At 46.9% G+C, this 13,220-nt stretch overlaps 1 protein-coding gene across 1 annotated transcript in view; it reads right to left on the bottom strand.

Annotated features, from left to right (window-relative positions):
- Positions 1-1,526: 1,526 nt before the first annotated feature.
- GALNT14 (polypeptide N-acetylgalactosaminyltransferase 14) overlaps positions 1,527-13,220 on the bottom strand; it is a gene marked incomplete at both ends in the record, with an annotated part of 95,500 nt that continues 83,806 nt past the window's right edge. Inside the window, 5 exons of the mRNA XM_081997852.1 lie at positions 1,527-1,685; positions 2,275-2,394; positions 10,282-10,426; positions 10,894-10,977; positions 12,320-12,412. Coding sequence (XP_081853978.1) covers positions 1,527-1,685; positions 2,275-2,394; positions 10,282-10,426; positions 10,894-10,977; positions 12,320-12,412 — 601 coding nt within the window. The remainder of the gene's footprint in view (positions 1,686-2,274; positions 2,395-10,281; positions 10,427-10,893; positions 10,978-12,319; positions 12,413-13,220) is intronic.

The raw sequence follows: 13,220 nt of genomic DNA, 5'->3' as shown, positions 1-13,220 counted from the left end.
TTTAGAGACACAAGCTGTTATTTTTTTCAAGTTACATCGCTGGTTCTGCACAAGTTCTCTTCAAGAGTTGTTACTACACAAGAGCTGTGTGTGCAGCTCTTGGTGATTCACTGCCTGCTATCTGTTGCTGTGGTGGGATCTTCTCTGACGGACAGGCTGGAAAGCACCTTCCAGTCTTCTCCTATTCTTAAGACCCTTCTGAAGCCTTCTGTCCTACTCTCCTTTGGCAGCCACCTCATGCCCACATAGCAATAGCACCTGACATGACCTCTGGTTAATCACGTATCTCCAAAACCTGAAGAAATAATTTCTGCCAAGTCTGCCTATGCTGTAAGACTTCAGGAGAGAGGTACTTTGTGACCTAGGGTTCCCTGCTCACAGGTGTGACTAGGGGAATCCCAAATCTTTTCTTCATTACTTCACATCTTGGGCTACAAGACACCTGGGAAGCAAAACCAGGTAATAGCCCTTTTGCTTTCTCAGAGTAGTCTCTAGTCTTAAGTACCTCCTCCATTCCTTCAGTAGCAGCACTTCATGGCAGTCCCCTCTTCCGTAGTCAGGAAATTGGGCAAGACAAATATGACACAATTACCTTCAATTACCAAAAATATTACTTTTATGGAAGAAAAGTGAAAATTTGACTTATTCCAGATCTGAAGCAGTGAGAGACACAGAGTGAAATTATAGGGGAGTTTTCAGTGACTGAGGCTCACCCATGGCCTTCAGAGAGGAAAAATAATCATGTTACTGACTTTCCTCCCAGCTTCACAGCAGTTTATATCCTTTAATCTCACACACTGAATCCTCTGTTTGCTTGGGCTTTGTAGATCCAAAAACCTCCACGTGCAGTTAGCACTGAGCCCGACTCCCCTTACTTGCTGGCTTGATCCTGACCACAGCCATAAATGACTGCGCTGCCTCTGTATACACAGTATGTATGTGGATCAGATACAAATTCGAACGTGCAACATGGCTCCACCCACATTGTCTGCAGAAGACAAACTCATCCACAGCAATGAAAAGTGCAAAGATAATTCAGTGTTTTCCACTTGATCCTAGGCGATGTTTCTTAGCATCCCTTGGCACATCTCTCCTTGCACACCAGCATCACCCCCCAAAAGCTATTGAAATGCTTGTGTTGCTGAGTCCAAGTTTCCTTTTGGTCTCCAAGGCTCTTCTACCTGTGTTTCCAGAAAGATTAATAAATACTGTGCACACCAAACTTCTGTAGGGCCCATCACAGGAGCCCCGGTATCCCTCTAAAACATTTCAAGTTTGTTTTTTTTCCATCCCTTCTCTTTGAATGTATGACTGCCAACAGGCCAATACCAGCTGCATGCCTTGCAGACAACATCCATTGTTCAACCTGGAGTGCCACGTCCTTATTTTTATTTGAATGATTCTTCTCCTGTCCCATAATACACAAGGACCCCCAATGGTTTTGCATTTGAGCTCCATCTGGTGCATCTTGGCTGCATGAAGCAATGTCTCAGTGCCCATCCCCGCTGTGTAAGTCCTCCAGCAGGTCAAGACATCACCATGTCCCAGCGCTGACTCATGGCTGTGCTCTCACAAGGGTTGATGACAAGCTCTTTGGTGCTCTCATTCGTGTCCCCGACCGTCTCAGTGTCCAAACAAAAGCGTGAAACTATGTGTTCAATGTGCGACCCAACTTTACCCCAACGCTGAGGACAGACACATGAGAGGAGAAACAGGGGAAACAAGGGTGAACAAGCTTCCTCCTCATTATACTTTTACTATACTCTTCCAGCATCAAAAGGACAGTCGTCACTAAGCCTTTGTGGCCTGATGCTGGGAAGTACAGGGTCCCCCAGCCCACACCCAGCAGAGCACAGGCTGAGCATTTCTCCCGTCAGAAGCACACTCATTTAAACTCAGTCTCTGTCTGGCTTCAGAAAGATAATATATTAATAACAGCTTTTTCCCCAGGTCACTGGTTCAAATGCCAGCTCAGTGATTAACTGCAGTGAAATTTTAGCATCTGCTGGCTGACTGGCAGCCCGTGCGAACTAAATTGCCAGTTTTGGTTTGACTTCTGCAGTATAAGTATCCAGATCACCACCCACACTAATAGACATCCTTATCAACGCACTCATTTAAGAGGCAAAGGGCTGAACAGGCCAGAGTCTGTACTCCCAGATAGACTATGCTTCCCAGATGAAGTCAGAGCACATGGGCGATTTGACGCGCAGTAATACTACGCTGAAGGAAAGGGAACTTCGAAGAAAATGGGGGATCAATGAAAGGGCTCACCTGCTTGTTGTCACCTTCTTTGCAAGGTGACAGCAGCACCTGGGAACCGGGGAAGAGGGTGTACACAGACAAGCACAGCTGCTGCTGGCGGACTTGGTGGTTGTATGTGTATGTCCATTCCTGCAGAGAGGAAGAAAAAGAAAAAAGGTGATAGATCAGGGTTGATTCTTGGTATTCTTCTACCTGGAAGGCAAACACTTTGCCTTGGAGTCTGCCTTCTAGGAAACCAAGCACAAACCTCATTGACTTCAAGAGGCACCGGGACAGGTCAGTAGGATGTTTCAAGCCTCCCCAAAACTGCAACTGTCACTGGGGGGCTGCATGTACCAAAGAAAATGTCTACGAAAGCTGCTGGAAGACAATGGCTCACAAGGCAAAGGATTTCATACCCAGATCCCCAGAAATCCAGCCTGTGGCTGGGGGACAAGAGGATGGAAAAACAGCAAAAGAAGCAGAAATACCACTAACCTCAACGTGCAATCCACTTTAAGAGCAGCAGAAATGCTGAGAGAGGAGGGAGGTGATATATAGTAAATTTTTGCAGCTCCCAGGATTCTGTTCCCAAATATCACAAAAATCAGGGGTAAATATCAAAGGAGTCGGACCAAACTCCAAAATTTTGCTGTACTGGTTTGCTATGACCACTGCTATTCCTGCTCCCCCAGGCTGTCTTGGAGGTTTTTTCCCCTCATGCCGCTTTTCATGTTTACCTGCTCTTTATCAACTCCTCAGCTCACGAAATAAACTTCGGAGGAGAAGAGACTCTTTGTCCTGTGTAAAGCTTACCATACGACATCTCTGGGATTACCCTCTTTTTCACCCCTGGATGCTTTACTTGGGAGAAAAAGCCAAGTAGTTGACAGTTTGCCCAAGATTTCCAAATGTGCTGGACAAAGCATCGTGCATGTACAGATGCAGTGCTTAGCCCAGCAGTATTTCACAGAAGTTTACTCCGATGTTTATTCCAGTTGAATGTTTTCTATCACTCACCTGTGCTCATATTACCCAAAAGTACCTCCTGAGGATCCGAGATCGCCCAGGCAAGGGACATCTCCTGCTGTTTGTGTGTGTACACAAGCAGACTAGAGCTGCTTTGGCTTACGGGAAACCGCAAGCCATGCCTTCACATAACCCTGGAGAGTGACTTGGGGAACGAGGGTTTTTGCTCACAACTTTGTGCAGGTATTAACTTTAAAATTACAAAGAGAAGGGCTGGGAGGGGCTTCTGAGGGCCTCTAGCTGGGGTGCAAAGCAGGATCAACTCCTGCTGTGCAAATGGCAGCCAGGCGAGCAGCAGCGGGAGCAAAAGGAAAGCAGGTTGCTGAGCCGTGGCCGGGCAGATGAGCAGGACTGGAGGACAAAGAGAAGGCTGGCTTCGCTAGCGAGGGCAATAACCGTGCTGGAGAGAGCAAGGCCAGGGAGCAAGAGGATTTCTGCAACAGACCCCAAGAGCCAAGTGCTTTGACAGGGTACAGGCTATGAGAAAACTGGGAAAGCTGCTGTGAAAGAAAAGGTGCAGGGAGAAAGCAGAACAGTTGAGAGCTCAGATACGGAGGAGGGAGAGCTCCGGGAGGAGTGAAGTGCGCAGGGGTGCGGGCGGTGGAGGGGAAGGCAGCGCTCAAATGTACTGCAGTTAGGCTGGGTCTGGAAAAATGGAAGGGTAAAAGGTGCTCCTGAGAGACTGCAACCCTTTCTGAGTGCCGGAGGGAGAAGAGAAGAATGGCTGCCCTGATCGCAGAGCTGGGACGCCTGCAGCTCCCCCCGACCTTGAATGGTGGAGGCTTTGGGCTGTATTAGCATTGAGTTATTACAGCAGGGCAACGCTATCACCCCTTTGGTATTTGTCACCGTCAGCAGCTCTAACTCCTCTCCCTGACTTCAAAACAGCTACAGGCATTTAATTCCTGGGAATATAAATCCCACTTCATTCAGGTTCTTAGCCATCTGGAAGGGAAAACACGCTTTTGCACAGCAGACCCAGATCCACAGGGACTTCACACTGTGATCCTCACACCCTGCACTTCTTAGCCTACTACTCCCCACCAGCTGATGGAAATCAAACCTGGCTTTCTGAACAGCCTGCCCACAGGCTTCTAGCAAGAGCTGCCCAGGATTTAGGCGCATAGCAAGCATTCATTTTCAAAGCCGTAGTCTGCACCCAAAGGGCCTTCTGGCAACTACTTCTTCTTTGTCAGATGGAGCAGAGTTTACCTGATCCTACAGTGAACACGTTCCAGGCATCCCAACCATGCACGCTGTCAGCTGCTGTGTAAACCACCAGCCTGGGAAATCAGGTGCCAAATTAGTCCTGCATCTGTGAAGAACCAAGCCCTACGGGCCAAGCTCCAACACCTGTTCTTGGCGCCTGCGCTGCTACAAGCTGCTTTGAAAACAATTTTTAACCAATTGTTCATCATTTTAGCTGAGGACAGGGCTGGAGCTGCGCCCAGGAGGCTCCTCAGCAGCAGCAAGTTAATCCTGCAATCACGTATATGTTGAATCCCCCAACTAACTCAGGCCATGGGACTTTTTTCTTTGCTTTGACCTCTTAACCTCCTTGCTTCACTGAGGCACCTCACGGAGGACTGCTCCTCCCAGAGGTTCTCCATGCTTTTTTTTCCAGGCCAGGCTCTGTTCAAGCCTTCCCAATATTCACATCCTCTCAAGGCAGGACCATCTTCTCATTCAGCAAAGCACCATGGGGTAGGCAGGGTGATGGTAACCATCTCTGCTAGGCTGTTTTTCATCGTAAGAAGAGAGGCCTTCGGAGCTAGATACATGCATCGGTTCCATAGCTGACATCGGATCCTCCCTCTTGCCCCCAGGCTGTCCTGCTACTGTCTTTATGTAAACTGACAGATTTTCACACGGCTCTTCCATTCTGGCAGAATGGGTTTTTATGGAAGCCTGTCCTGCTGAAAATGTTTTATCCAGTTCTAATCATGTCTTGTCTTTTTTCAGCCCTAGATGAAAGCCAGAGAAAATGATGCAGAAAATGAAGAAATTCTGGGGGGCGGGGAGGAGTCACTTGAACACCACAGAATACAATAAAAGCTTTGAGTTAAAATACAGGCAAATGGCCATGCAAATTTTTATCTTACCCCATCTCTTCCCTTATTTGTATCAGTTGGGATGACAATTCCTGCTTTTTTTCCCATGAGAAACTACTTTGTCTTCTAAACCCTGGCACACTGAGCACTCACGTGGACAGCACAGAGTAACAACAGCAGAGCTTCACACTCCAGAGGTTGTGGACAGGGCAGCCCAGGGTACTCCTAAGAAGAGAGACCTTCAAGGACCTAACGTGGCTTCAGGGCCGCAGACTGGCCTGAAGAGATGTCAGCAGGGTTTAGAGCTGACCCCGGCACCAAGGAAAAACAGACATACGAGATGAAACTGAGACCAAGACTTCCTGCCTTTTCAAAGACAAAGATGAAGTGCTAGTGAAGCAAGGAGGAAGAGGGTGGACAGGGAGAGCAGAACTACCAGCCAGCAATCCCCTTCCTCCAAAGCCTTGGATAACACTAACCCCCATTTGAGGCTTGCAACTATTTTCCAAGGCTTTAGCATCATTTGAGCAGGCACCTGTCACTGTTACTCAGCATGACTGTGACCTGAGGAAATTATTTTAAAATGTGACCTTCAACTTGGCATAGCCTGGCTGGCTGAAGGAGAAAGGAGCCCCTCAGCCTAGCAAGGAGCAGCCCCATGGGAGCCCAGCGTTACGTGACAGAGCTGTACATGCTCTGCTGCTGAGCAAGAGGTCAGCTGTACCCTAAAGCCAGGGCAGCAGCTAGAGAAAAATGTTTCTGAAGAAGTTGGGAACAACCTCAGCCCTCAATTATCTTTTTAAAATCCCAGGGAAGGATTTCCCAAGGCACGTGACTGAATGGGTCACCTAAGGATACCAAAGTGCTTCACTCATCAAAAGGCCCTGGGATGCAACTAGCTCTTATAAACATCTCAGGAGCGGGAAAGCAAAGTACAAAAGGTGCCCGCGGCAGCGCAGGTGCAGAGGTGACACAGCTGCCAGCTAGCCCCTCTGCTCTGCTGGCTCAGCCCAGCTCCTGCACCTCCAGCCAGCCTGCAGCTGGGGCAGGACGTGCCCATGGAGGAGAACAACCAAGACTTTTGAGGGGAGGAAGGTTGAGATGTCTCAGGAGGGACACTGTCAGGTTAGTTTGGATAGATGCTAAATGTTCTCCAAAGAAAGCGCAGGTCTAGTCAGCCCACAGAGGTCCTCAAGCCAACTGGGGTAAGCTTCAATGCCATATCAGGCAGATTATCACATTGCATTTCCTTCACAACCAGAGTCAAGGACATGCCACCCAAATATAATGGCACCCAATCAGCTCCAAGGCCCAGATATTTTGGGGTGCAGGCCAGGGAAATGGATGCTGCAACCTTCCTACTGCTTCCTCACTTGTCTAGGAGATGACTGACTTTACACTCCTCTTGCGGCTACTGTTTATGTATGAGTATGCAGGCCAAAGCATGTTTTGCTCTTTTATCTGAAGTATGTCAGGTTTCACGGAACTGCTAGTGATTAATGGTTTGTTAAATAAATCCCAGAGTCAGATGTCTATTCCAAAGATGTATGCACTAACATCAGCTGACACTTAGGTTGAAAAGAAAACCAATCACTCACATCTTCATCAAATAGACCAGCATAAAATTATGAACAATTATTTTCCCTCAGATGCATTTCTTTTGTGAAAAACTAAATCAAACAGTTCATTTAGCAAATGAGACACAAGAAGACATAGAGCACCAAGGCTCCAGTGGGCAGGAGCACAGGCAGAGCCCTGGGGATGGGCAGCATTGCATAAAGATCTCTGCCAGCCACTATCTCAAGAGCAGGCCCCTGAGGTGCCCAAGTGGCCAAGAAGGCCAACAGCATCCTGGCCTGTATCGGAAATTGTGTGGCCAGCAGGAGTAGGGAAGTGATCGTGCCCCTGTACTCAGCACTGGTGAGGCTGCACCTTGAATCCTGTGTTCAGTTTTGGGCCCCTCACTACAGGAAGGACATTGAGGTGCTCAAGCGTGTCCAGAGAAGGGCAACGAAGCTGGTGAGGGGTCTGGAGAACGAGTCTTATGGGGAGTGGCTGAGGAGCCTGGAGAAGAGGATGCTGAGGGGAGACCTTATCGCTCTCTACAACTACCTGAAAGGAGGTTGTAGTGAGGTGGGTGTTGGTCTCTTCTCCCAAGTAACTAGTGACAGGACAAGAGGAAATGGCCTCAAGTTGCACCAGGGGAGGTTTAGGTTGGATATTAGGAAAAATTTCTTCACTAAGAGGGTAGTCAAGCATTGGAACAGGCTGCCCAGGGAAGTGGTTGAGTCACCATCCCTGGAGGTATTTAAAAGACATGTTATGGACATGGTTTAGTGGTGGACTTGGCAGTGCTAGTTTAATGGTTGGACTTGATGATCTTAAGGGTCTTTTCCAACCTAAATGATCCTATGATTTTATGAGAGCTACCCCAGGGCAGAGAGCCTGCCCTGACTGTTACCAGACCTTTTGGAGAGAGAAGGGCCAAGTGGATCCCAGGGATGAGAAGACAAGAACGCTCCTGCACAAAGATGAGCTGTCTTCTTGTGCCTCAGTGTCCCTTTTAGTAATTCAGGACTAACACCAGACACCACCAGGGAAGGTTTGCGAGATCTGCTAGGGGTGTAAATCTGATTTCACCACAGTGAATACTCTTCTCAATTTACCCAAAATATGGATTGGCTCACAATATCCTTCCCCTCCACTACTGATAGAAAAAAACTAAAATAAAGAGCAATTGATTGCCATCTGACAGCTCCTGTTCCTCTCTCCTCAAACCATGGTGATGTATGACAGCTCAGATCTTCTCACACCTGGTCCCAGGAGTTCATGCATGCAATGTTGGTAAAGGGCTTGGGGAGCCTAGTAGGGAGACAGCTACAGAGGGGCAATCAAACCACCAAATTAATGCTACAAACACTGATAATAAAGGATCTGGATATTTCCATATTACTTATTGAATGCCAAGAAAGCACAGCTTTGATTTAGCTAAGCCTATTTTTCAAATAATGAAGCTTAGGGTAAACAAGCTGTGACTTCAGTATGTTAAAAGTGAAGATTATTGTTCTATTCCGGTATACCAAATACAAAACTAAGTAGCATTCAGGACTGCTGCATAATCTATCCTACACAGCCTGGTGACTATAACCCCCATGTCATCCACAAGTTCAGGTGGTCTTGTAACAATTGTGTAATTAAAATGTAAGTTTCTATTCACAATGAAAATTTAAATATCCTGCTTTCATCTGAAACATTCTCCATGGATACAAGTTACAGAGAACTAGCCTACAAAGACAGAGGAGCATAAAAGGATAAGGTTTTTCTCTATTCCTGTCTGTGTATTGAGTGTAGCTATTCATCAATCTGTTTGTAGTGCATTTTTCTGTTCCCCTGCAGAGTTAGTCCTGGATGCGCACAAGAAACAGAGTTGACATCCAGTGGGAAGCGTTGACCTATTGCAGACTGCTGCAGAATCAGAATGGGAAGATGAAAAGTTTGTGACATGAAAAATTCCACAAATTTACTCCACAGAAATGTCAAAAGAGAATGTGTTTGATGGGAATGAAGCAATCCAACTTGTTGGCATGACATTTCTCATTTTAAAATATCACATCAAATTGATATTTCAGAAAGACCAATGTAATTTCATTTTGAAACACTAGCTTGCAGCAGCATTTTCCATTCTGGTTTTCCCAGATGTTTTTAAAAACATGCAATTCATTGAAAGTTGCAATTGTTACTAAAATTTTTTTTTTTCCTTCAGCAGAGTTGACCCGGCAAAACATGATGATCTGCTCTTACCAGCTTCTCTTTCTGTTTGTGTAAAAAGTCCATGTAGCAGTGGAAGAAAGAACAAGCATTCTAAAACCTGGAAACCAGTTAAACCATAAGAACTGTAACTATGCGCTACGTGCAGTTATATTCACTTTATTTTCTGAACTGACTAAAATTCAAGTAGTCATCGTTGATTTTACCAGAGTGTGAAGCAGATAGTATTTTCCTGACTAAAGGCAGACATGCAACTGTAGGCAAAAGAGATACACATAGTGACATGCCTCATCTGCACATACAAACTAGGGACATTTTCAGCAGCATCTCCAGGCTGGGCCTTTTATATGCATAGCTACCTGGTTTGAATGTGTAACCGTGAGGCTTAAGGACGTACAGTCAAGTGGAAGCAAGCACACCATTACCTATTAAGTTATTTCACGGCACCCCAAAGTAGTGAGTGATTGTTATCCTCCCTGTTTTATAGATGGGAACAGTGAGAGAACTTCCTGACATGCCCAAAATCACAAAGGGAGCCTGAGGCAAAGGCAGGTTTTGAAGCTGTGTCTTCAGGGTCTTGCTCCAGCGACTCTGCTGCAAAGCACCTGTGCCTGCTCTTGGGTCTAACATTTCAAAGAATACGCTTTTGAGAACACTGATTCATACATCTTTTTCTTGTCTCAGTGAAATTGAAAAAAATGAGATCCTCCTCATTAAATTCTCTAGTTTAATGTTACTTAGTGTAGTTTAATTCACTAGTTTAATGGCCAATCTAATACTGACAGAATGCAGACTATGAAGTTATAAATACCATTAAGGTTCAGTGCATTTTGAAAGAAATAAGCCTGAAAGATGAGAGGAAATGATAGTTATTTTTGTCTTTCTCTGATCTCTGTAGACAAATGGTATGTGGCATTTCCTAAGCAGCAGAAAGTGCTGAGCCTGGGCTAGCACCAAGATAACTGGTCCACCTTCTACTGTGGCTCCTGCACCAGTCCCTGCTGCTGCCCAGGGCCCTCCACTGAGCTAAGGAGGACTTACCAGAGTTTAACTACATGCTACCTTAGGAAAAGGGCTGGCAGAACAAGCAATCCTCCAACAGAGCTTTAGCAAACTTAGGAAATCACCTTGGACCTGCCCCAGAGCCTTCTCTCCAGCTGGCGTCATGGAGATAGGCAACACATCTTACCTGTGCCGTTGCTGCTGTGCCTTTGCTGCTGATGCAAGGATTTAAGCTCAGGACAGGGAACTCCTGGACTTCAGACTTGTGCGACTCCAGGCAGCTCTGCCTTTGCCTGATCATTCCAGTCTGATAGAGTGATTCCTTGGGAATCCTGTGGGAACAACATAAAAACAACATCCCTGGTCTCCCAGACACATGCAGTACTCAAAGGGAGGCGCGGTGGGGTAAGGAGGACGCAGTCACACCATTTCACCTTCAGAAAACGAGAGTGGCAAGATCTATTACAACACTGAACCACTGAGAGCAGTACGTGGACAGGGACACTGCAGAAGCAGCACTCAGAGATGGATAGCCGGACTTTCTAAGAGGAAAATATAAATAACACTGCACAAGGCAAACAGAGGAGCAAGGAATAGACTGTGAGCAGGCTGAAGGTCAGCCTTCAGCTTACAGGGGTGAGGAACTTTATAACAAACCACCACAGAGCCCTGGCATTCCCTGGGAATGCTGCTGTGCAATGCCACACAGGGAAAGGCAGCAGAGGAAAGCTCTGTGGGGCAGGAGGGATGGGGCATCCTGCTGGCCTGCTAGGGACAGGCGGAGATCACACATCCATACCGAAGTTCAGGATAAACGTTTTCCAGGTACCACTTGAAGCTGTGGCATTTCAACCTCTTCCGCAGCTCCACTCTGCTCTGGATGCTGTGGGAAGAAAATATCATAGAGATACAATGGAAATCATGAAGGCTGAGAGAAACCCAACAGATATGCACAGACAGCAAACACAAGAGCATCAGCAGCTCTATTTTCTGCTATCTTCTGCATGAGCTTGGGCAGTCGTTTTGATCTCAGTCTCTTTGGAGGACTCACTTGGTAAAATGGCGTATTGACATATTGCCATTTTAACAAGCCTGCAGTTTGGTGGACAAAAAGGTTCATGGAAAAGTACAGTCATTTAAAAATGGTTAGTAAAAAATGTGTGCTATCTACTACATGCAATAAGTATTTATTTAATATATTAATGTACTAGGAAATTAATATCGCTATTATAAGTTACTCTTCGTTTACAGGACTACAGAAGGCCTTGATTTCCAAGAGCACCTAAACATGCCTTTAAGTCAGCAGAAGTTAATCACATAGTGAAATACTACTTTCTTTCATTAACCAGGACAAAATTTCTGCTGAGGGATCATGCTGTATAGTGACATTTTCCAAACTCCAGCTCCCCCCGGGCCAGCCTCTACCTGTGGAGCCATTATGAGCTGGCATTTACGGAGCAGCAGAAAGCCTCCAGTACCTTCCCCTTCGCATAGGCTATATTCTCTACACCCTCGTATATTTAGCAGGACAGAGCTGTTATGTTCATTAGGTGTTGACGGATCGGAAGAAGATATGAATTCAGTGGAAATAGGTCAATCACCAGGATTTCAATTTATTTAGCCTGGAGATTGAAGAGCAGCCAGAAGGAATTAGGGTTTGGTTTTGGAACCCTCTGTGGTCCAAAGGAAACTTTCTAAGGCAAGGAAGAGCATATGAAAATGAGAAATTAACACAAATATTTACAGTCCTCCTGACAGGGAGGCATTTCTAACTGTTCACAGAGTGAATGGCAAAGTCCCCGCATACAAAGCACTTGCTCCTTTCCTATAAACCCTTAGTGGGCCCCAAATTTGGTGATTTTCCTGCCCCTCGGCTGCCTGCGAGACCTCTGGGCTGTCCCCACCAAACTCCGCTCTGGGACCAGAAGTACTTGTACCTAATGCCCAGGGCAGGACCTCGGCAGAGGGGGTTTTCCCCCACCTCGATTCGGTTCACTCGCTGGGATAAACTAGCACAGCATATAGACTAGCTCTTTACATGTTCATTGCTGTGCTCGTAGCATCTGCCTACCATTAGCATTTAATTGAGCGTTACTACAGAAACAGCGCAGGCGGGTTTCCACAGCAGGGCGACGTCACCGTGAACGCCCACTGCAGCAGGCAGGGCGCAGGCAGGGCGCAGGCAGGGCGCAGGCAGGGCGCAGGCAGCAGAGAAAGGCACTTACTTTCCGTAAGGCCTCCCTTGGGCTGCGGGACGAGCTGCGTAGTAGTACTGCTTGAATTCATCCATCCACACCTCTGCAGTGCGCTTGGTGTTTCTGAAGGAGGCAATGAAAGACAGGTGAAACCAAGGAAGCCTCCAAGGTGGCATTTTCTAAAATGTGTCGACTGATCTGCCCCGCTCTCCTCCCATCTTCAATTTGGTCTTTGGCTTCACCCAAACCACTGTTGAGCCAGCCCACCCCTCGCTACTCCTCCTCCCCAGTTACTCCAGGGACCAAACACAACAGGCCAAAGCTTGGGTGAAGAATTTACCATTTCAAACTCAGTCGGATGCTTTGCATCCACCAGACTCAGAACTGAAGCTTCTCTTAAGCATCATCTCTCAGGCAGGCGTGCCTGGGGTTTTATTTAGTGGCTGAGATGAAAAAGTGATGCAAAAATTGCCAAAGATTGAAGGCAAATATGTCCTTTGCGTCAATCCTGTATGGACTCTTCTGCTTTGCAGTCCTGGATTTCACTGAGGCAAATCTCAGCATTCAAAACTTAAAGAGAAACCACCCTGGCCACAGTGCTGTACCATAAATGTCAGTCTTCCACATCACCCACGTGTCTGTAGAAGGTTTATGAAAGTCAGGAAATCTTCTGTTGACTTCAGATGGCTCTAACTCTCATTTGTTGCTCCATGCCTATCTGCCCATCCCTGCCTAGGTCAGGGGAGTCCTCCAAGCTCCTGCTTCAAGGCAGGTCAGCGCCTCCAAGCAATTGCTACCACACCACTGGGCTGTGGGTGCCACGGGGCGGGCTCTGATCCAGCAGAGTCCCGCAAGGCCAGAACAGGACATAGTCTGCACGTGAACCCAGCACAACACTGGAGCCTGAGCTGTCTGGAAGAGCCTGTGTGGA

This window comes from Phaethon aethereus (assembly GCF_964289735.1).
Source record: "Phaethon aethereus genome assembly, chromosome: 3".
Lineage (NCBI taxonomy): Eukaryota > Metazoa > Chordata > Aves > Phaethontiformes > Phaethontidae > Phaethon > Phaethon aethereus.
The sequence above is the reverse complement of the archived record's forward strand: the minus strand, read 5'-3'. Positions and strand labels throughout refer to the sequence as shown.